At 39.6% G+C, this 24,798-nt stretch overlaps 1 protein-coding gene across 1 annotated transcript in view; it reads left to right on the top strand.

The window, feature by feature from the left end:
• Positions 1–4,505: 4,505 nt before the first annotated feature.
• Positions 4,506–24,798, top strand: part of LOC138962442 (keratin-associated protein 10-4-like) — a 59,326-nt gene continuing 39,033 nt past the window's right edge. The window contains exons 1-2 of the mRNA XM_070334250.1: positions 4,506–4,903; positions 17,078–17,134. Of these exons, the coding sequence (XP_070190351.1) occupies positions 4,874–4,903; positions 17,078–17,134 (87 nt within the window). The 5' untranslated portion in view covers positions 4,506–4,873. The remainder of the gene's footprint in view (positions 4,904–17,077; positions 17,135–24,798) is intronic.

Raw genomic sequence — 24,798 nt, 5'->3', positions numbered from 1 at the left:
CAGGAGGAACAGATGCGAAAGTTTATCGCGGCTCAGCTCAGTAGAAAAACTGCTTCCTCGTTATACACGTGTGCAGGGGAAACAAGCCTGGGTAGCGCGATGTCGTCGCTGCACGTTATCACGAGGGATAGAAGGTCAAATTCCCCAAGGACAATAAAGTGTACCAAATATCACATACCAGATGGAGCTCGTCAAATCAGCCGATGCTATACGCATATCTTTTGGCAGAATTTCACACACACACACACACACACACATACACACACACACACACACATTCGAGGACAGGCTTGCCGCACCCGTGGTAATACCAACGCACACGTATTGCGAACCCATGTAAGCAGGCCATTAGGAGATGTTGAAGGAAGTTTACCAAGCACAGAAGCCCTTCATCATCAAGTGCTGTCGTTAGATTTGTTTTATTGATGGGCAAAGCTGAAGAGTCCGTGATCCACAGTACAAAATGCCGCGTTGTGTGTTTACAGATTCGACCCATTGCGGATTTTTCGCCAGGAAGACTAGTCTCTTTTGCGTCTGACGAATGATGGCAGACATATTGATTGGGGGGGGGGGGGGGGGGCTTTTGAAATTGACACACTTTTACCTGCCGCCATCCCAATCACTCCCTTTCCACCTTCCCTCGTTCTGTACCCGCGCTTGCAAGGAGTGTCTGTAATAGGCCTACTGGTAATACTGGTTACAAGGAAACCGGAAGTGCAGTTTGTACTGCCGAGGACATCAGTCGAGGCGTCTCGTCTTAAATATGATTAATGCATCTGAGGATAAATATTGGGCAGGTGAACTCTACAAAATGCTTTCGACATTTTTTGTTTGTTTTTATTACAGACAGAACAGTTGGTCCGAGCCAGTGATCAAACGTCTGCGTAGCACTCACCTCCTTTTCCTTAATCACGGAACAAGGAAACCGCTTTCATAAAAATAACACGCTCCTTCATTCTCTTGTCATCCTTCGTGATGATCTGACCTGGGCTCGGTTTCCAAGAGTCCCAGTTAAAGTCCACCTTTCACCGAATGGACCGGCTACTTGTCGTCAAACAATGAAAATCGAAGGTCTCATAACGGTGCTGTTGACACTTTTCGCTGTGTCAATTTTAGCATGAAAGTGCTGTTTTTCGTTGCCATGGTACCGTAGTCATAACTATGGAGAAATACAGGTCAGGTGATTTTACGGCGCACGTGCGCTTACTGGTTTAAAATGAAAGGGCAGCATGTTTGCACACGCTTGAAACCCTTCGGAATTCATTTGTCTATGGTCAGGACCAAAACTGCTTGTTGAAATCCAAGCCAAAAAAGTTGTTCAACTCAACTGATAAAGATTTTTATTTAAATCAAAGTATATGGAAGTCTGGCTTACCAAGTGAAATGCACTTTTGTCATTAGGAATGGTCAACATTTTCTTTACCGAAGCTAATGAACTACAGTAAAAATGTTACCTACTTAATTCCGAGTCTGAACTATTATAAATTATAATGATATTATAATTAGTTGTATTGATTATAATTATATCATAATTAGTTGATTTAATTTATTATAATTAAAATTTAACATGTTTCTGAACTATAATTTAGTTTACTTTGTCATACCAATATGAAGATTTTGACCATTTTTAGTGCTGAGAAGACTCCGACGATCAAATATAATCAACAACAACAACAATAACAACAACAACAACACACAGGCAAATTCTGTTAAAACATGTAAGTGAGTCATTTCCCGTACACTTGCAGCCAGCCCTTCCTTTACTCAAAGAAGAGTGGGAGAGAATGACTTGACACTATCGAGAAGACGAAGCCTAATAAAAACGTTAACAGATACCCAAATCTCCCATCATCCATAATGAATGTATGGCATGACATCATTCAAATATGCTGGTAAACCCTTGGTAAGGGTTATGAGTATGAGGATGGTCAAATACCGACAATTTCATTGTTTAGTTTTAAAAGTTCATTGCGCACACTGAACTAGCCTGATTTATTACAAAAAAAGATAGACTAACTGTTTCTGTTGTGAAAAAGTGCCTTATTTCTATCTTAACTTACATTGCTTGATTTCTTCAATAGTCTGATTTCGCAAGCGTGCGTGCGCGTGTGTGTGTTTGGTGTGTGTGTGTGTGTGTGTGTTTGTGTGTGTGTGTGTGTGTGTGTGTGTGGATGTGTGTTTGTGTGTGCGTGCGTGCGTGTGTGTGTGTGTTTGTGTGTGTGCGTGCGTGCGTGTGTGTGTGTGTGTGCCTGCGTGTGTGTGTGTGTGTGTGTGTGAGAGAGAGAGAGAGAGAGAGCGCGTGCATACATGTATGTCTGTCTGTCTGTCAGTCTGCCTGAGGGGTTCCCTCTGTCTTCCTGTATCTTTGTGTCCCTTCGACGTTTCTGTGCCTCTTTCGGCCTCCTCGTATTATACCCACGAGCTTTCTTTCGAATCAATCTTTCCCCTCGCCCTTTCTGTTTAAGATGTGCACAAACTTGCCCCCCACCCCCACCCCCATCCCCCTTAACAAAATTAAATTGTAATGCCAAAAAATGTTGCACACGCGTAGGCTATGAATGACCTGAAGTTGACACAAGGAAACTGCATGCAGATGACAGACAACTGTGTCGGACCTGACCCGCACCGACTACCGCACCCGAGACTGGCGCGGAATGTTTGCCTACCTGTCCGCTCCTGTCAGTGTGCGAGTAGTGGCGTAGGATGATACTTGGGGAGGGTCTGGCAAGCTTTGGGGGCTGGGGTGGGGGAGGGGCCGTGGCACATAGGACATCTTTCTGCATTTTTTATTCAGTTAGGGTGTACAAGAACAGAATAATGCTAGTGATCCCTCTATTTATTATTCATCAAATGAAGACTAACTTGACAAAGTAGGGTTGAATGCTCTTAACATATAACTTTCTCCACGAAAAGGAGGTATTAACGTACAAAAAGGAAAATTGGCCAGGTCATAACGAGCCGCTCATCCCCCCTCCCCCTCATCCATGAAGCACTAATTAAAGCACGACCAATGAGAAGGGGTTGTTTTGTTTTTTTTGCGCGCGCGTGTGTGTCGGTGTGTGTTTACTCCTGCGCGTGCGTTCGTGTGAGCGTGAAAGCGTTCCAAAAGAGGAGATTTCTTGCGTGTGTGTCAGTGTCGGTGTGTGTTTGCGTTGCGGAGCGGGTGGGGAAGTGTGCGTTTCATGCACACGGGTGAAGTGAAGTGGACACACCGACACACTGTGCCTGGTACTGAGGCTATTACTTTCATTCTGCGCTCCTCGTCAAATGCGGCCTTCTTTTTTTTCTTGTTCTTTTTTGAGTCAGGCTGAGGTAGGTACTCCACACTCCCTCCTTTCCCCCCACCGGGCCATGTCACCCGCCTACGTTTTTTTTTTCAATCTTAAAAATATGTCTGTATTTGTAACCATTACCTCTGTCTGTGTCTGGTCAGAATGTTCTTTTCCTCCTCCTCCCTATTCCGGTGTATCCAGTTCTGGTATCTCGCAATGAGTAGTTCACTCAATACCGACATTCTCTGGACTGGGGAGAGATGTCTTTGTATGGAGAGAGTATGTTCCCTCCGACACTGATTTTCTGTATTTTGTTCATCAGTGGTTGATACGGAATGTGCTACCCGAAAGTCCCCGATTTCGTGGTGATGCCCTCTGCAAAGGTTTTCAGTGTATTGTCTTGCTGGCATTTACTGAAACAACGTTTTGAATAATCAGAAACAGTGTCTTACAATTTCATCCATGACACACGTGACATAGCTCTATTTCTGCTTGTCAATAAGTTGATGTTTATGTTCTTAAAGGTATTGCTATTGTTTTGTTTCTTGGGTACTAGTCACGGACTTTTCACAATCACTCTACCTGGGAGGGTTTCGGGAACCCCAATTTCAAGTTTTAAGGGGTCTATGGATTTTCTTTGAGAATTTCACAAAGGCGTTATTTGTCATAACGGGGATTTACTCCATTAATTTGTGTAGGTACAGATCTAACATGAAACTTTCTCCTCTTCGAAATCCAGCCTAGTGTACGTTAGTGTCCATTCTGTATGATGATCAACGTCTGAAAATCAGTACCGACGGCACGCAGAATAACACAAATTTAGTGCGTCACGGGACTCGCTCTTTTTCAGTTTAGTGCGTCGCGGGACCCCCTTCAGGAATTTATAGTACTTTTTCTCGGGTTCTAGTGTGTATAGGACGCATGGACGTACACTTTGGGGGTTGGGTGTAAAAGCTGTCGGAAACAAAATCCGACCAGCTGTAAATGTATGTCAATATTTGGTGACACAAAGACAGCACCACTCCTTACAGCTACACCACGTGCATATACACACTATTTTTAAAAGGGGAATGAAGGGGTGATGAAGGTGTCGAACCTTTGCGACACAACCTTCGCCCGCTGCAACCGGGAGCCTGGTAGTCTCGGTGTGTTTGAACAACGCCCTCTTATCCAATCCCGTGCACGCTACCTGCGCCCTCAGGCAACAATCGACCAATAGAATGCTGCGTGGAGGAGAGACGTCGTTCCATTAGGTATTCTTGCTGCGCATCTTTTGAAGCAGAGAGAAAGAAGGAATCCACCCGAGAACTTGACGCAACGAGGACGGAATAGAAAGACCCACACGTCCCTATAACAGTGAAACAATAAGAGCTAAAGCCGGACACTGAAAGAACTGACGAAGATACTGAAAAGAGAAGGGAAAAGCGCGGACTAGCTGACTGACAAACGACACTTAAACGAGTGAGTGAGTGAGTGACGAAGCCGAATTGAACGAAGAGCGCGCGTAAGAAAAACAAGGAATACGGGTTGGAAGTGTGTTGAAGAGATCCGTCAAGAAACCGAAGAACTTCAATCCTCGGGACGTACCGATTGTGAACAGTATGGAACTAAACCTCTTCACGGTAACAATGGTGAGCATCAATGTTGTTCAATCTCTGTTTCATGTTTTTGTAATAAGATTTGTCAATTCCTTCCTTCTTCACTGTCTTCTGCGTCTTCGTCTTCCCATCCATCCATTGCTATAAAAAGTTTCTGGGTAGTTTTTAGTTCCCTGTATGAATGTTATGAATACCTCGATAAAACGACAGGAAAATTAGCTACTGGTAAAAAAAAAAAAAAAAAGATAAAGCCGTTTGGTGAGACTCTGGAGAACTTCGGTGACGAAAATGATTCGCCGATTTCTATTCTCAACCACTTATGGTGAAACATATTTAGCTCAGCTACAAACAGCAAGCCTTTTAGCTGTCGTGAACGACAGAAGTTGAATGGGTAGTAGAGGACAAATCTTGGCCCTCTTGAATCTTGGACACCCGTAAATCAAGTAATTGAATTCATCTTAATACATGGAAAAAATTTCTTAGTCTGTATGTTTGAGAAGGTTTTGAAACAGGAACCTCTGTTAGTTCCATTAGAGACATAGTCCACATCACGGCCCCGACTAGAGTTGTTCTCAAATACAAATGTGCGATGATGTTTCACCACCTGATGAAATGTTTTGCTAGATCTCACAGGTAGGCAATTCCGTATACATTATGTCAGTATATGTAGACGTTTTATAACCATATCCCTTTCAACGTGTATCAGGCAGATAGAATAAGTAACGAAAATTAAGTATCCCTAGGGAAGTGAAAAACAAAATGTCACTGCTTTATTTGCCTTCTCACTTTTGGTTTGCATAATAAAATGCTGTATCCTCAAATGCATTCGACCTCATGATATAAAGGACCTGATTATATAGTGTTTATTTATTCAGTTGCATTCTGTTCAAGTAACACATTAAATTGGTGCCGTCATGGATGACTAAATGTCATTATGTCTGAGTAATATATCAAAACAGTATGGTATTTCATTTCTTTCTTACACGCTGCTTATATAACACATTACAACAGTCCAGTCCTTGATTAAACAATTAAATTCTTCCTGAGTAACAGATTAAAACAGTATATTCTATTCCAATAAATCCTGCCTGAGTAACAGATTAAACAGGATATACCTTCATTATTCAAAATACTTCTGCCTGATTTACAGATTGAAACAGTATATAGGCTTACATTCTTTGATTATTAAGCTAAATTCTGCCTGAGTAACATATTAAAGCAGGACATTATTTAATCGATTATTCAGGGAAATTCTGCGTGAGTAACAGATTTCAACCGTTTCTTCTTTGATTATTCAATAAATTCTGCCTGAGTTACATAGTTAAACAATTCATTCTTTGATTATTCAGTTAAATTCTGTCCGAGTAACAGATTAGATTTGTACAATCTTTAATTATCACATTACATTCTGTTCAAGTGACGAAGATAAACTGTACAGTGTTTAGTTGTTCAATTACATTGTCTCATTAACAAATCAAAACAGTAAAGTTCTGGATTATTGAATTATATTCTGCCTGAGTAACAAATCAAAACACGATATACTTTTATTACGCAATAACATTCTGCAAGACTACTAGTCTATTCAATTTTATTCTGTCACTAGTGCAGAGTAGAAGAGGTAGTATTATTACACACACACACACACATACACACACACACACACACACACACACACACACACACACACACACACACACACACACACACACACACACACACACACACACACACACACACACACACACACACACACACACACACACACTAATCTAACCATGTTGTTGATATGTAACAACAGGGTTAGATTATTCAATTACTTTCTACTTAAGTAAGAAATTGAAACGATACAGTCTTTAATTAGTAAGTTACATTTTGTCTCGGTAACAGAATGAAACAGCATAGAATTTAATCATTAAACAACAATTTCCTCAGTTACAGGGTTTAAACAGTGCAGTCTTTGATGATATCGTTGCACTGATTTTGCCTTAGAAACAGTTTAAACAGTTCAGTTTTGTGTACTATCTGGCTAGAATTTGTTTTAAATAACAAAGCAAAACAGGGCCATCTTTGATTGTTTTCTAATTCCCTTCTGCTTAAAGGACACATTTAAACAAAACGGCCCTTACTTGACAAGCATTCTTCCCAGACTATTAACGAACACACGTCTCTGCCTCAAACGATTACTGATGTCAGCTTGAGTCATTGTACATTCCACACATTTTGTAGTTGTAGTGACAAAAGCACCAAGAGAGTCTACTTCTTTGCCAACTTGCCCCTTTTCACTCTCAAATCAAAAGATTTTTGTCGGGACAGTTTTTAGTGGCAGTGCGCGCGTTGTCCTGATTTGTGGTTTATTCACAAAGCTCTGCACACAGAAGACAAAAGACAGTTTTATCCTCAGTTAAACAGGCTGCTTACAAATTGCGCCCGTCTGCACACATTACTGTGTGGTCAGTAAACAGTAGGCTTTAAATAGATAGTGGTATGAGTGTACTACCAATTGATCTAGACGCCGAACAGCAGGTTACTTATTTGATGTATGCGCAGTTTTACCCTCTCAGATCAATGACGATGTCGTTTTATTTGTGAGAACGTGAAATACAGACAATGATGCTTCCTAAGTATTGCCCTGCGAATGATATGTGATACGTAGATTAAACGAAAACAGAGTTGTGGTTTTTACTTTTTGTTTGTTTGTTTTCTTTTGTTTTCTGTTTTAGTTAGAAACCAGACATGCAAAGGGTTAACAATTTAAAATATTTCCATCAAAGATTTGATTTTTTTCTAAAAATCACAAGCATAGACAACATCAATAACAACCTAAACAACGGCGATAACTAGATTTCTCCTCCTCCTCTTCCTCCTCCTCCTACTACTACTTCAACTACTACTACTACTACTACTACTACTACTACTACTACTACTACTACTACTACTACTAGCTCTACTCAAAACAACAAAGATTACGAGATTCCTCCTCCTCCTCTTTCTACATGTAGTACGTATACTCCACGACAAACAAGGTTATAGTGACGTGGTTTAACACGGGTAATAATGCCATTTTGTAATGCACGTGTAATTTTAACAGTATTTCTTTTAGGAATTCTCTCAGCAAAACAAATATTTGGTAACATATTGGAATCTGTCAAAATGAATTTCTGTATTCGTCAGTGGTGTTAAGTCCATGTTTTAAGCCTTGTAAGACAAACCTTTCATGGTTATAATTTATGCACTTAAGACATTAACGTACTTTTACTTGACCCGTACCGAGGATGGCTTTTGCACTGTCACTGACTGTGTTTTGTTCACCTTAAGTCACTGTAACAAATACAAACACACACACACACACACACACACAAACACACACATACACACAAACACACACACACACACACACAAACACACACACACACACACACACACTCACGCACATTCACTAGACTGAACTGAACAAAACAAACAAAACAAACCCAACCCAACCAAACCAAACTAAAACAAAGCAAACAAAACAAACAAAACAAAACAAACCAAAACAAAACTAGACAAGACGAGACAAATTTATTAAATCAACCTAAAGGAAACTAAAATAAACTAAACTAAACTAAAACAAACACGATTTGTTATGGAATATGTCACATTTGAATAGAAATGGCGAAAAATGTTATCAGAATATCGATGTTTAATGAAATGTTTTGAAGTTACAGTGTTTGTAATCACAAAATCGGCTCGTTGAAGATTATATCAATAATCTACTCCACACATTTGGAAACTTTAACTCGCAAAGCAAGTGCTGTTAATGTTTTATTTTCACAACCTATTCGAGTGTACATGGATATAAAAAAATAAAAAATAAAAATAAAAAAAATAAATAAATAAAAATAAAAACACACAAAACAAAACAAAACAAAACAAAACCTGAACTTCTTGTAATAAAAAACAACCCATGTCAATTTTCTTTTAAGCCTCGTTGTGTTGCTTAGCATTATGCTTTCTGAAGGTCTTAGTGTTTAAAATCAGATCGCATCATATCAGGTAACACGAGACGAGAAGAGAGGAGGAAAGGCAACTTGAATATCCATGTCCATGTCCATGTCCACATATATATACAGATGGAAAGTTGTCTCCGTGTAAGACAGAACATCATTGAGGGAAAATGTTCGGATACGAACTGTATGAGCCCCTCATCCATTGAGGAAATAAAATGCACAGGGGAAAATGCAAACACACACTTTATGCATCCCTAGAACGGACAATGCAAGTGTTTAATCTGTTTAAACTCTTGCTTCTGATATCACAACCCCAGAGTCTTATCTCTTTGCTCTTATTGCATTTTTGTCTTTTTTTTTATAACCCTGTTCATTATTCCAACTTAAGACAGTGCCGCAACATTAATCTGATTACAAAGAAACCTCTCGTTTAAAAATCAGGAAAAGGTTACTGAAGGAGTTATATATTCGATTTAACGATTGATAAAAGTCGGTTCTGGTGTATAGAATTGAAGATGAGTGGTTGACGTCTTTCTTTTTGCTAATAATACATAGTGGTAATGTCAGTCTTGATTCCTTTCCCTTTAAAGATAACTAGGCGTCCAAGAACCCCACCACACACATACAAATATACATAAAAACACATTCCAACATTATATGAAGTTTCCAGAGCATCTCAAGGTTCACAAGTCTGTAATAACAAATGTATGTACGTAACACAATACAATAAAGCACCTTACAAGATTAACTCGTGACTAGTACTCTGATTATTCTCAAAGGCTGTACAAAAGAAAGAAGAAAAAAAACAACAACAAAAAAACAAGTCGCGTAAGGCGAAATTACTACATTTAGTCAAGCTGTCGGACTCACGGAATGAAACTGAACGCACTTTAGTTTTTCACCAAGACAGTACAGCTTCGTCAATCCCCGCGAGAAGGAAATCGCTCACCTTCCACGTGCAAAACGCAGTGAAATTAACACGCCAGAATAGCGTGGTTGCGTATTGTGCTAAGCAGGAAAGCGCGCTTTTCTGTATTCTTGTTAACTTTCGGGGCTTGTTTTGAATACAACCTATCATATCTATATGTTTTTGGAGTCAGGAAATGATAAAGAATAAGATGAAATCATTTTTTGATCGATTTCTTAAATTTTTATCGTAAGACTAATTAATCTATTTTCGTTAATTGTGATCACATTTTAAAAGTAAACATGACATATGTATATATTTTTAGATTCAAAATATGATGAAGAATACGATGCAATCAATTTTAAATCTGTTTGCGAAAAATCTATTTTAATGACATCTTTAATGAGCAAACTCATTAATTAATTTTTAAGCCTCCAAGCTGAAATGCAATACCAAAGTCCGGGCTTCGTCGAAGATTACTTGACCAAAATTTCAACCAATTTGGTTGAAAAATGAGAGCGTGACAGTGCCGCCTCACGAAATGCCGGATATTTATAAAAACAAATAAAAAAAATGAAAACAACGTCTGGAGATACCATACTCAGGATCTCTCATGTCAAGTTTCATGAAGATCGGTCGAGTAGTTTTCTCTGAATCGCTCTACACACACACACACACACACACAGACACACATATAGATAGGATATTTTTGGATTAAAAACACGCTCAGAAAGTTAAAACGAAGAGAGGCACAGAAAAGCGTGCTATGCAGCACAGCGAAACAACTACCGCGCTAAACAGGCTCGTCAGTTTCACTCCGTTTTGCACAAGCGGCGGACCAACAAGGAATAAGATGAAATTATTTTTAAATCGATTTCGGAAATTTCATTTTAATCATAATTTTTATGTTTTTAATTTTCAGAGATTGTTTTTAATCCAAATATAACATATTTATATGTTTTTGGAATCAGGAAATGATGTAGAATAAGATGAACGTAAATTTGGATCGTTTTATATGAAAAAATTTTTATTACAATTTTTAGATTTTTAATGACCAAAGTCATTAATTAATTTTTAAGCCACCAAGCTGAAATGCAATACCGAAGTCCGGCCTTTGTCGAAGATTGCTTTACAAAAATGTCAATCAATTTGATTGAAAAATGAGGGTGTGACAGTGCCGCATCAACTTTTACAAAAAGCCGGATATGACGTCATCAAAGACATTTATCGAAAAAAATGAAAAATATGTCTGGGGATATCATACCCAGGAACTCTCGTGTAAAATTTCATAAAAATCGGGCCAGTAGTTTACTCTGAATCGCTCTACACACACACACAGACACACACACACAGACAGACAGACACACATACACCACGACCCTCGTCTCGATTCCCCCTCTATGTTAAAACATTTAGTCAAAACTTGACTAAATGTAAAAAGAAAAGAAAGAAGAAAAAAAGAGAAAAAAAAAGACGGAACAGAAAGACTGAAGGAAAGAAATAACAGATTGGCCGCTTTCTTTGCGTTCATTATCAAGTCATAGTGGCTGGTGCATGGTGCATGGTAGGTCATGTACTCCACAGTCTTTGAGTGGACCTTTGATAATCTTCAAACATGAGGTCATGTAGGGTTTCCAGTAACAGCCAGAGGTACATGACCTGCTTTTGGTGCGTTTCAGCAGGGCATCAGTTCGTCCATCCAGACCCACAGCTTTCGCACGACAAAGAATGCAAATAATTAGTGTAACCTTTTTTTCACCGACAGTGTTTTTCTTTGAGCTCGGCGTACACGAACGCGGACTGTGATCTGGCATTTGCTCACTGGTGTCGAGTTTGTTCAGGAGTTGACTGACAGAGAAGGGTTAACTCCTGCTTGGAGTGTGTAAGAGTTGACTGTAAGGTTAATGGGTTACGTTGTTGGCAGATTGTCTACATTGTGGACAGTTTGTTGTGGCTGTTGGCGGTTCGTTGCGCAAGTCATTCTGGTTGCTGTGCAACTTTGCAGTCAGCGATCGTTGCTGTATCTTGAAATATCCCTGCGCCAATAGGATGCCTTCTTAAGGTGAAAGGGTTACGTTGTTGGCAGACTGTCGACATTGTGGACAGTTTGTTGAGGCTGTTGGCGGTTAGTTGCGCAAGTCATTTTGGTTGCTGTGCAACTTTGCAGTCAGCGATCGTTGCTCCATCTTGAGATATCCCTGCGCCAATTTGACGCCTGTTTGACGACAGCGCTGTTGGTGTAATTACTCTTAATGTGGAGGATACGGGCTGAGGATACATGGTGATTGTACATTCAGCGCAACTACGTCTTCTGAAGTGACAGTTCGGGATTTCTGTTGATGAGAAATGCCTAGCCTATCACTATCATGTCTAAGCCCTGATCATGCAAGATACTTTAGCAAAGGTCTTGCATGACTAGGCTACGACAAATTATTATTTACTTGAGAACGAATATTCAACAATTACAGCCTGTGCGTTGTTTAGTTGCGTCTTAATGGAGAGTTGCCAGGTTTCTGTTTTGTATTACTTGACTGCATGGACACCATGACAGCTAACTTCAAAACAAGTCCCCATGCATGTCCAAATCAGAAAATTGACCTGATGTCAATGTGACCTTTGCAGGTTAGTGACATGAGGCCTATACAATCGAATGAATTATAACTCAACATGAAACCGTCGGTTAACACCTACCTGTATGTGTGGAAATAAGGGTAAATAGTGGAACTGATTCTTACGAAACAGTAGCAATCCTATTTGTACGTGCTGAACGCAAGACTGTATTCATTTGAAAAAGATGGCAGGACCACAAAGACAAGCAGTTGTCTCTGCATCTGAAGCCAGACAACAATGCTTTGATTCCAAGAATATGCGTCTTTGAATGGAGAAGCCTTGATTGAAAGCTATACATATTTGGCACGTCCGAGCTTTAAGAGATGTGCTAACAAGTGCTGATGATGTACAAAACACAGCAGAGTTCGCAAAATAAGAAACCGATCGATGATTAGGGAAAGGTTCATTCACTGGGAAACAGTGCACGCACAACACAGTCTAAAGATAGGACTGGACTATTGCTTCAGGCCAAAGAGCGGTTTGTATGAAATCAGAAACAGAAGAAATATCGAGTGTCAACCTGAACTAGTTGACAACATCTCAACATGCAAAGCCCACACACTAAGTTCGCTACCAAAGGACTTGCTGACAGGCTTGATATATCCAATAAAAATTGCCCTTTATTTCCAACGAGCCAATATTGGGAGTCACAAAGAGAACGCAAAGACACACAGAAAAGTTAAAATTGAGAAGTCCAAACTTTTTGTTTCCTTTGTGTCTATGCGCAAGGCAGGTAGTGGATATGTTTACGAGAAAATCATGTGGCAGGATGCATGGCAAAATATCCATGTTTGAGGAGCAGTTGAAACACTTGAAGCAGCCAGCGTAAATCGGAGGTTTTATGGATGTTAACAATGAAAATCGATGCTGCCAACGCTGAAATTTTATTATTGCATGGATCTTTCTGTCGTCTTGCTCTTAGTTAACGCTCCCTGCACTCTCCTTGTGAACTTCAAGTCCATTGTCTGCGAACTACCGCTATACGCAATAGGTATAAGAGATATGTTATTAGAATGGATTAAAGATTATTTGTCTGATAGAACTCAAGCTGTACTTATAAAAGGTTGCATGTCAAATTACCGCTGTGTTCATTCTGGTGTCCCTCAAGGGTCAGTCTTGGGGCCACTTCTGTTTCTTGTTTATATTAATGACATTGTTGTTGATATTAAATCAATAATTAAATTATTTGCCGACGACACGAGTATGTACGTGTCCCTCGATAATACACTTGAACGCACTGAAATTTTGAATTCTGATGCACAACAGATAATGCAATGGGCAAAAAATTGGAAAGTTAATTTTAATCAGTCCAAAACTGAATTATTGACTGTCTCTACTAGAAGACAACCGGAAACATTGCCGCTAAAATTTGGCGAAGAGATATTAATTGAAACCACTGTTCATAAACATTTGGGCGTGTATCTGCAAAATGACTGTAAATGGAATCATCATGTACACTCTATAGTTGTTAAAGCTCGTAGTTTAGTTGCATGTTTGCGTTCCTATAAATATCGACTCAGTCGCAAGGCACTAGAAATGATGTATAAGGCTTTTATTCTTCCTCATTTTGACTATGCAGATGTAATATGGGATAATTGCAATGCAATGTTGGCAGTTGAACTTGAAAAAATGCACCTAGATGCTATTAGAACTATTATTGGAGCTGTTCGTGGACCAAGCCATCAAAAACTTTACAATGAGTCAGGTTTTACAACACTGCAAGAACGGCGCAGAAAACATAAATTGATCGTTTATTTTAAATTAGTTAATGGTCTAGCGCCAGTGTATTTACTTGATTACTTACCATCTCTCATTTCAGCAGTAAATCCGTACCACCGACGCAAACCATATGATAGGCAAATGTTTCGATGTAGAACTGAATTATATAAGCATTCCTTTTTCCCTTCTGCAACATCTTTATGGAATGAATTACCTGATCATATAAAACAAACGAATTCAATTGGTTGTTTTAAAAGATTTTTGTCCAGAGATGACCCTCTAATTCCCCCGTATGTCTACTCTAAAGTTCGAAAAGCAGAAATCATTCACTGTAAATTAAGATTAGAGATAAGTGATTTAAATGCAGATATGTTTAAAAGACATTTGACAAAATGATGTTTTCTGCAGGTGTGGTTTTCATGTTGAAAATTGTGAACACTTTTTATTTGACTGTCCATTGTACACGAATGTTAGAGCAACCACTATTGATATATTGATACTCTACCAGATAATAATATTACTGTTTTGTGTGCTGTGTACGGTAATAGTGACAAGTCCTTGGCTGAAAACACAGCGCTGTTTCATCAGATTCAGAAATTTATATTAGACAGCAAACGTTTTTGTTAATACCATATGTTTAGTCATTTTGTTATTAGAGCATTGAATTGATCTATAGTGGATGCAATCTCTCTCTCTCTCTCTCTCTCTCTCTCTCTCTCTCTCTCTCTCTCTCTCTCTCTCCCTGTATCTGATTGTCCTTTGTGTGTGTGTGTGTGTGTGTGTGTGTGTGTGTGTGTGTGTGTGTGTGTGTGTGTGTGTGTGTGTGTGTGTGTGTGTGTGTGTGTGTGTGTGTGTGTGTGTGTGTGTGCGTTGTGTGTGTGAGATTTCCGTACCACTGTTGCTATAGTTATCGTTGTTGTTGTTCTTGTTTTCATTTGTTTAAATATCATGCATTTACAATTTTGTCCGCCACATTACTCGTTTGTTTCTAAGAGCACATTTATAAGTTTATCTTGTTGTGCTCCCTTAATTACAACTTTCAATTACGGCTTTGTATTTATGCAACGGAATAAAAAGCTGTTTAAACCAACTACTGCTAGTGCGATTGAAAATGACCCCCATGGGAAAATGATCACAACAAAGCAACCACATTGTCGGTTCTAGCACGAAAAAAGTGATTTTTTGGGGTCCCTGACCGCCTTACATACTAATTGCTCCAATGAACTACGTAAGTACGCATTAGCATGAGGTGAACGATCGACCAAAGCACACATGACCTACTTGCATACATGTTTAGTCAGGTAAACTAATCCAGGCCCGCCTAAAATACACTCAAGATGTTTGACCGAACGTTTTAGCTGACTTAGTGACCTTTTCAGACACACAGGAGAACCCCTGTACCTTTCTGTAAAAGCTATAGTCGAAGCGGCTAAATCTAGTTCTAACTTCTTGTATCATAAGTCTGGAAAGATAATTATTAAGTCAAGTAGATCAAAACAAATTCAGGGATGAATGGTGGGGATGAAATGTCCAAGTGAGGTAAGCCGACCGGAGATACTGTCAGGATTTTTGTCAAACCCATATTATTTAGACACTAACAACAAACAAGGCAACACAGATCCTATCTATAAATTCCAGTAAATTACTTCTACATGTAGATTGGCTTTCAAGAAATTGATTCTTTCAGGACTTTTTTGTCCGTCTTATAAACCATTTTATATGGTTGGTTGTTTGGTTTTCTGTTTGGCTATTTTGACAAGAGTCAAATTTGTTTCCTTTGTCAGTGTACATAATGATCTCTTTGTTTAAAACTATTTACACTGAGGTCTCTTACACTTACGGTAAAATAGAAAAAAAGGTTCTTAAAAGCTCAAATCTTGTCACAATTGTTATTTCAGATCTTGTAACTTGACTTCATTTAAAAAGTTAAAAATCTTGTTTAAGGGGACGTCCCGGAATCACTTTAGTTATATTCACACCTTCGTCGGTTTTAGTATAATGAGAACATACCATAATTATTGCCAGACAGGCACAATAATTTTTTAGCAGATATGAATGAAAACGAGTATGTTAAGAGAGAGTTTTTGATTTGTTTTTCGGTCAAAATTCTCATGTAATGATATTGTATAATTGTAAATGATAGGCTTTGGTTTATTTCAATAATCATTTTAATCACATATTCGTTCGTGGATGAAAAAACCAATGACTTGAGAAGTATGGTGTACCAGAGACAGGTTACTGCAATCTGCATGTGTTGGTCTTTTCGAACCAATTAGGCAAAACAAAAAGAAGTCTGTTTACGGTAACATAGGCCAAAAAATAGGGTCGGTAGGTCAAGATTTTTTCTTTCTTTTTTTTTCTTAAAAAAACCCCATATTATTAAGTTATTTTGCCAAAAAACGAAGACTTTTTTTTTCTCCCCCAAATGCCAAAAAAAAGTCTAGGGTCGCGCGAAAAAATAGGGTCGGTCGGGATACTGTGAACAGACTTTTGTTTTTGTTTTTTGCCTTAGTAAATTTGGAGTAGTTTGTGCTTGAGTTTTGGGAAAGTTTGTGAGCGTTAAAAAGAAATGATTTTTTCCCCTTAACTTTTTCCCCTTCCCTACATAATTATGGTCTCTGTCATTCCTGACATCATTTGATAAAATGTTTGTGTGTATGTGTGTGTGTGTGTGTGTGTGTGTGTGTGTGTGTGTGTGTGTGTGTGTGTGTGTGTGTGTGTGTATGTGTGTGTGTGTTTGTGTGTGTGTGAGTGTGTGTGTGTGTTTGTGTGTGTGTGTGTTTGCGTGCGTGCGTGCGCGCGTGTGTGTGTGTGTGTGTGTGTGTGTGTGTGCATGTGCGTGTGGGTGTGTTTGTGCGTGCGTGTGTGGGTGCGTGCGTGCGTGCTTGCGTGCGTGTGTGCATGCATGCACACGTTTGTGCGTGCGTGTGTGTGTGTGTGAGTGGTTATTTACGGTGTAAAATATATGTTTTGGTTTTATTTCAGGTGGTGATGATTATTTACACAAGCACGGTAGCAGCACAACAGACTTGCGGATCACAGGTATGTACACAATGGTTATACTTGTCTACATTTTCTCCTTGGCTTTGTTTGTTTGTTTGTTTCCATTTTTTCCTCCCTCTGCTCTCTTGTTGTTGCAACATTGTTGTTGTTCTTCTTCTCTCTTTTCACATACTCTACTCTATTTTTCTCTTTCTCTTCATCTTTCTTCCCCTTTCTCCAGTTTATTTTTCTGATCTCTATTCTCCTTGCTGTACTTTATCATTCACTTCCTCTCTTTTTATATTTAGTCAAGTTTTGACTAAATATTTTAACATCGAGGGGGAATCGAAACGAGGGTCGTGGTGTATGTGTGTCTGTCTGTCTGTCTGTGCGTGTGTGTGTCTGTGTGTGTGTGTAGAGCGATTCAGACTAAACTACTGGACCGATCTTTATGAAATTTGACATGAGAGTTCCTGGGTATGAAATCCCCGAACGTTTTTTTCATTTTTTTGATAAATGTCTTTGATGACGTCATATCCGGCTTTTCGTGAAAGTTGAGGCGGCACTGTCACGCCCTCATTTTTCAACCAAATTGGTTCAAATTTTGGTCAAGTAATCTTCGACGAAGCCCGGACTTCGGTATTGCATTTCAGCTTGGTGGCTTAAAAATTAATTAATGACTTTGGTCATTAAAAATCGGAAAATTGTAAAAAAAAATAAAAATTTATAAACCGATCCAAATTTACGTTTATCTTATTCTCCATCATTTGCTGATTCCAAAAACATATAAATATGTTATATTCGGATTAACAACAAGCTCTGAAAATTAAATATATAAAAATTATTATCAAAATTAAATTGTCCAAATCAATTTAAAAACACTTTCATCTTATTCCTTGTCGGTTCCTGATTCCAAAAACATATACATATGATATGTTTGGATTAAAAACACGCTCAGAAAGTTAAAACAAAGAGAGGTACAGAAAAGCGTGCTATCCTTCTTAGCGCAACTACTACCCCGCTCTTCTTGTCAATTTCACTGCCTTTGCCATGAGCGGTGGCCTGACGATGCTACGAGTATACGGTCTTGCTGAAAAATGGCATTGCGTTCAGTTTCATTCTGTGAGTTCGACAGCTACTTGACTAAATATTGTATTTTCGCCTTACGCGACTTGTTTTTTTATCTCTTCATTATATTGCCCTTCCTGTACTCTCGTTCAACCTTTCTTTTCTTTATATTTTTCTTCCGTTACTTTCGTTTCCTCTCCTTGTACTTTATATTTCTTACCCTCTTCATCTTATTTATATTTTATTCCTTTTTACACTTTCAACTTCCAGATCTTTATAATTATTTCTTTTCCTCTACATTCCTGTTTCCTTCTGTATTTTGCATTTCTCTACCTTCATTCTTTCGTCTCGAGTTCCTCTACTTTAACTGTTTTCCCTACTTTCTTTTCCTCTTTGTCTACTTTATATTTCTCTTCCTCCATTCTCGTTTCCCTATCCACTACTCAATACTTGTCTTCCTTCGTTCTTTCATCACTTTCCTCAACTGTATACTTCCCTTCCTCTACCCTAATTTCCTGTGGTTATTTACGACATTTCTTCTTCCTCTTCTTCTTTCGCGTCATCATCGTCATCATAATACCATGTACTCATTTCCTCCTTAATTTGCCCCTAAGCATGCTGAATTTAAACAAAAGCTATATCGTGAGAACTAGTTCTTTCCAATTACTTCAGCGTTTAAAAAAAAACATTATGTCGAAAAAAACATCTTTGTTCTTCTCCACCACGCAAGCGGAATTTAGGTTTCGGAATGTATCACACAAACAGAATTACATTCGTCGTTCAGCGAGAGGTTGGCATATGTATCCAAGCCGCACTTCAAGTGTAAAGAAAACGGCAATGAAGAGGTTGACACCAGCATGGGACTTGGCCTGGTGTCACTCTCCGATAGGCATACACCTCTCCACGCTCTTCTGTTTTCCATGCAGACTCTTAACGCAAGATCTACACAGTGGAACCCCGCTTTTAAGACAAGTCGACTCTCGTTTTAAAACAATTGTGCCTTTTAAGACAAGTCGACTCTCGTTTTAAAACAATTTTGCCTTTTAAGACCCTGGTGTTGCAGATTTTCTGTTAACATCATCTGTTGATAACGTCTGTAAACTGATCTCCATTGTGAGATTCCCCCCTTTCAGCACCTGATTTTCTCAGATTCTTGGACATTGAAAAGGAGGCCAAGGGGGATGTTGAGGTTCCCTGTACATGAACTCACCGGCGTTTTCCTCTCCCTCGCTAACACTAATGTTACTCAAGATTTATACCAGCCTCGCTGTTCTTGTTTGCACTAACTGCTGTTTGCACTAATTGCTGTTTGCACTAATTGCTGTTTGCACTAATTGCTGTTTGCACCACACAAATTAGGGAGGCAAGAAAAAGAGGAGTAGAGAAAATCTCACTGCCAGCTGTTGTTCGTCATGTTGCTAGCTGCACATCCTCACTGTGTATAGCTGTTGTTCGTCATGTGGCTGCACATCCTCACTGTGTATAGCTGTTGTTCGTCATGTTGCTAGCTGCACATCCTCACTGTGTATAGCTGTTGTTCGTCATGTGGCTATACATCCTCACTGTGTATATCTGTTGTTCGTCATGTGGCTATACATCCTCACTGTGTATAGCTGTTGTTCGTCATGTGGCTATACATCCTCACTGTGTATAAATGTTGTTCGTCATGGGGCTACACATCCTCACTGTGTATAGCTGTTGTTCGTCATGTGGCTACTCATCCTCACTGTGTATAGCTGTTGTTCGTCATGTGGCTATACATCCTCACTGTGTATAGCTGTTGTTCGTCATGTGGCTACACATCCTCACTGTGTATAGCTGTTGTTCGTCATGGGGCTGCACATCCTCACTGTGTATAGCTGTTGTTCGTCACGTGGCTACACATCCTCACTGTGTATAGCTGTTGTTCGTCACGTGGCTACACATCCTCACTGTGTATAGCTGTTGTTCGTCACGTGGCTATATATCCTCACTGTGTATAGCTGTTGTTCGTCATGTGGCTATATATCCTCACTGTGTATAAATGTTGCTCGTCATGGGGCTACACATCCTCACTGTGTATAGCTGTTGTTCGTCATGTGGCTACACATCCTCACTGTGTATAGCTGTTGTTCGTCATGTGGCTATATATCCTCACTGTGTATAAATGTTGCTCGTCATGGGGCTACACATCCTCACTGTGTATAGCTGTTGTTCGTCATGTGGCTACACATCCTCACTGTGTTTAGCTGTTGTTTGTCATGTGGCTATACATCCTCACTGTGTATAGCTGTTGTTCGTCACGTGGCTACACATCCTCACTGTGTATAGCTGTTGTTCGTCATGTTGCTAGCTGCACATCCTCACTGTGTATAGCTGTTGTTCGTCATGTGGCTGCACATCCTCACTGTGTATAGCTGTTGTTCGTCATGTGGCTATGCATCCTCACTGTGTATAGCTGTTGTTCGTCATGTGGCTACACATCCTCACTGTGTATAGCTGTTGTTCGTCATGTGGCTATACATCCTCACTGTGTATAGCTGTTGTTCGTCATGGGGCTACACATCCTCACTGTGTATAGCTGTTGTTCGTCACGTGGCTACACATCCTCACTGTGTATAGCTGTTGTTCGTCACGTGGCTACACATCATCACTGTGTATAGCTGTTGTTCGTCACGTGGCTACACATCATCACTGTGTATAGCTGTTGTTCGTCATGTGGCTACACATCCTCACTGTGTATAGGCAGGTTTCACAGTCTTCAGAGTCGGGTATGTCCCTGACTTTGATATTAAATAAAATGTTTCGTTTTGTTTAGTCGTGAATTTTCACTGGTCTGTGTCGAATGTCTTCTGAATTTACATATGAAAAATAAACTTTGATCGAATTTAAGTCAAGTTTGTATTCCCCACCAGCGAAAAAGGTAGGTCGGTCGTGAGAAATGAGACAGACACGATTTCCCTTTTTAGCCACATTGCAATAGACAAAGGCACCAGTACAAAAACACACAAAGAAATCCAGTGAAAAGTACATTAGAAACCAAAGAACAGAGATAGATGAACACACTTAGTTAAAAAAAACAATGAATGTGTTTATGGTTAGTCGATACAATCGCATGTGAAGTAAACGGTCTTTTTTCTAAAATGTGTCTGTCTCAAAAACGTTGCGAGTGTAGTATGCTTCGTATGGTATTTTTATCTGTTGTCTTATTATCTGTTGTCTTATTATTTGTTTTGTCTTTTAATGTGCACCACACTGAAATTTCTCTGTATGAGATAATAAAGTATTCGTATTCGTATTAATTACAAATCTGTTCAGTTGGAATGGCTGTTAAAAGGTTTGGACGTAACATGCTTTTAATAAGTAGCAATTTCCATCAAATCACGACATGAAAGGGTTTTGAAAGGCTAACTACGGCTTATTCTACTTGCGCTTGGTCATTTTGTCACTCGGGCAAGGTGTCTGTCTCATTTTTTCTCACGACCGCCCTGCAGACAAATCGTCTGCTATAACCGCCATACACAGCAAATTGTCATGATGCAACCAATTTTACACTTCCTATCCGTTGTCAGGCAGATAATCAACTGGCTGACTAAAGAATTTTTCGGCATGTGTTTATTTCAGAGCACGTTATTTACTGTCTAGTCACTCGGGCAAGGTGTCTGTCTCATTTTTTCTCACGACCGCCCTGCAGACAAATCGTCTGCTATAACCGCCATACACAGCAAATTGTCATGATGCAACCAATTTTACACTTCCTATCCGTTGTCAGGCAGATGATCAACTGGCTGACTAAAGAATTTTTCGGCATGTGTTTATTTCAGAGCACGTTATTTACTGTCTAGTCACTCGGGCAAGGTGTCTGTCTCATTTTTTCTCACGACCGTCCTGAAGACAAATCGTTTGCTATGACCGCCATACACAGCAAATTGCCATGATGCGACCAATTTTATACTTCCTATCCGTTGTCAGGCAGATGATCAACTGGCTGACTAAAGAATTTTTCGGCATGTGTTTATTTCAGAGCACGTTATTTACTGTCTAGTAACTCGGGCAAGGTGTCTGTCTCATTTTTTCTCACGACCGCCCTGCAGACAAATCGTCTGCTATAACCGCCATACACAGCAAATTGTCATGATGCAACCAATTTTACACTTCCTATCCGTTGTCAGGCAGATGATCAACTGGCTGACTAAAGAATTTTTCGGCATGTGTTTATTTCAGAGCACGTTATTTACTGTCTAGTCACTCGGGCAAGGTGTCTGTCTCATTTTTTCTCACGACCGTCCTGAAGACAAATCGTCTGCTATGACCGCCATACACAGCAAATTGCCATGATGCGACCAATTTTATACTTCCTATCCGTTGTCAGGCAGATGATCAACTGGCTGACTAAAGAATTTTTCGGCATGTGTTTATTTCAGAGCACGTTATTTACTGTCTGTCTCTGAAAACCTTGAATTCTCACGACCGCCCGGCACTATTGACGGTCATTTCTTACCAAATGTTAAGCAGATTCATTTATAAAATAACAACATTCAGTGACTGTGTCTGATCAACGCCAGTGTTTTTTTTCAATCCTTGAATGCACTGCATTGTGAATGTTGTGGTCAAGTGAGAGTTTTATAGACATCGCCGTACGTTTTTCAACACTTTGATGACGTCAGACAGCAGATTGAAAACGTTCGAACTTGGAAAGAGAGCCAGTCACGATCATATAATCGTAGGGAATCAATAGTTGCTTTGTTTATTAACTTTCAAGTGCTTTTAAAAGTTTCATTTTTGTCATTGTTAATGTTGCATATGTGCGTGCGTACGTGCGCGCGCGCCTGTCAGTGTGGAAGAGTGTAGGGTAAGTGTATCCAATTCCGACCGACTTCGGGGATACCTAAATCCGACCGATTTTCCAAGTCACTAATGATGAGGTTCACACGTCATCCCAACAGAAAGAATGCCATTCATACAAGGGCCATTCATGAACGGTTGATGACGCGACGTCACGAACCAATCGTTTCGTCACGAGAGTTAATTGCGTCATCTGCACCGCGGCGCGAAATGTGCCTTCGCCATACGTTTCTTGCAAAGGGTGAGATAATTTGATGAACAGAGTTGTGTTTCTTTTACATGGATGTTAATAAGTGTTTTTGGAAGAATAATGTTATGGTTCTGACTAAATCTCATTGTACTTTTTAATCGAAAAGGGGAAAATCTTATCGGTCGTGATTAGATACCCAGTTTTTGAGAGAGTATTTAAATCCGACAACAACGCAGATAATACAAAACGCTGCACAAAATCCCAGTAAAACCATTCATTGTTTACGTTTATGACTTGAAAAAAGCATATGAACAAGGAAACATATCAGATGATGTATTATCTAGCTGTGTGTGTGTGTGTGTGTGTGCGTGCGGCCGAGCGTTGCGCGCACGTGTGTGTGTGTGTGTGTGCGTGTGCGTGCGTGCGTGCGTGCGTGCGTGTGTGTGCGTGTAAGCGTGCGCGTGAGCGTTGTGCGCACGTGTTCGTTTGTGTTAGCTTATGTGTGTGTGTGTGTGTGTGTGTGTGTGTGTGTGTGTGTGTGTGTGTGTGTGTGTGTGAGTGTTGATGCGTGAGTGTTGATGCGTGCGTACTTGCATGTGTGCGTGCGAGAGGGGTTGGGTTTTCTTATGTGTGCAGAGTAGTTGTTGTAGAAAATGCAAGACATTAAGGTTCAGTCTGTAGTGGATATACTGGGACAGCGTCCATGTACTATGCCACAGTTCAGTCTGTAGTGGATATACTGGGACTGCGTCCAGGTACTATGCCACAGTTCAGTCAGTAGTGGATATACTAGGACTGCGTTAAGGTACTCTGCCACAGTCTTTGATGACGTCATTTCCGTTTTTGTGATAGTTGAGGCGGACCTGTTAAGTAATCTTTGATTAAGTCGGGACTTTGATATTGCATTTGAGCCAGGTAGCTTGAAAATAAGCGAATTAGTTTGCTCATTAAAATTGTCATCAAAAACGAATATTTCATTACAGATTCAAACACTACTGCATTGTACTTCTTATCTTCTCCTGATTTAAAATATATATATGTTATATTTATTTTAAAAACGCGTTCAGAATTAAAGAAAACAGGTTGGGTATGCTTCGCGGAGATGAGTGTGATCCGTGACGGTTTTCGGGTATGGTTAGCCGAGACTATCTGAATTTAGTCTCGCCGATCGGACTGTTTTTTTTTTTTTTTTAGTTTATCCTTCAATTTGATGCCTATAGATTGACTACATGTTTTTATATCGCTTTACGCGACTTGTTTTACATTTCGTCAAGTTATGAAATGTATTATAAAATTTGGTACATAACATTCTAAAAATTGCAAATAACAATAACACTTTTGATTACAGATTCAAAAGTTATTGCATTGTATCCTTTGGATTTCCTGGATCCCAATGTATAAACAGATATGTCATGCTTAGTGTGAAAATCTGCTCAAATGAGAAAAATCGCCCGTTTTGTTCATATGCTTCGCGGAGGCAACCCGTCTCGGTCTTCTGGTTTCGGCTAGCCAAATCTCACTAGCATTGTCAATGACTCGTCCCTGATTCCAATGTTGATCTTTTAGTTTCAAACCAACTTAATGTTTTATTATCGCTTCACATGACTTGTTCTGCATATTTTTTTTCGCTGTCATGATGTCA

This window comes from Littorina saxatilis, linkage group LG3 (assembly GCF_037325665.1).
Source record: "Littorina saxatilis isolate snail1 linkage group LG3, US_GU_Lsax_2.0, whole genome shotgun sequence".
Classification (NCBI taxonomy): domain Eukaryota; kingdom Metazoa; phylum Mollusca; class Gastropoda; order Littorinimorpha; family Littorinidae; genus Littorina; species Littorina saxatilis.
Note: the sequence above shows the minus strand (reverse complement) of the source record. Positions and strands in the feature narration are given on the sequence as shown.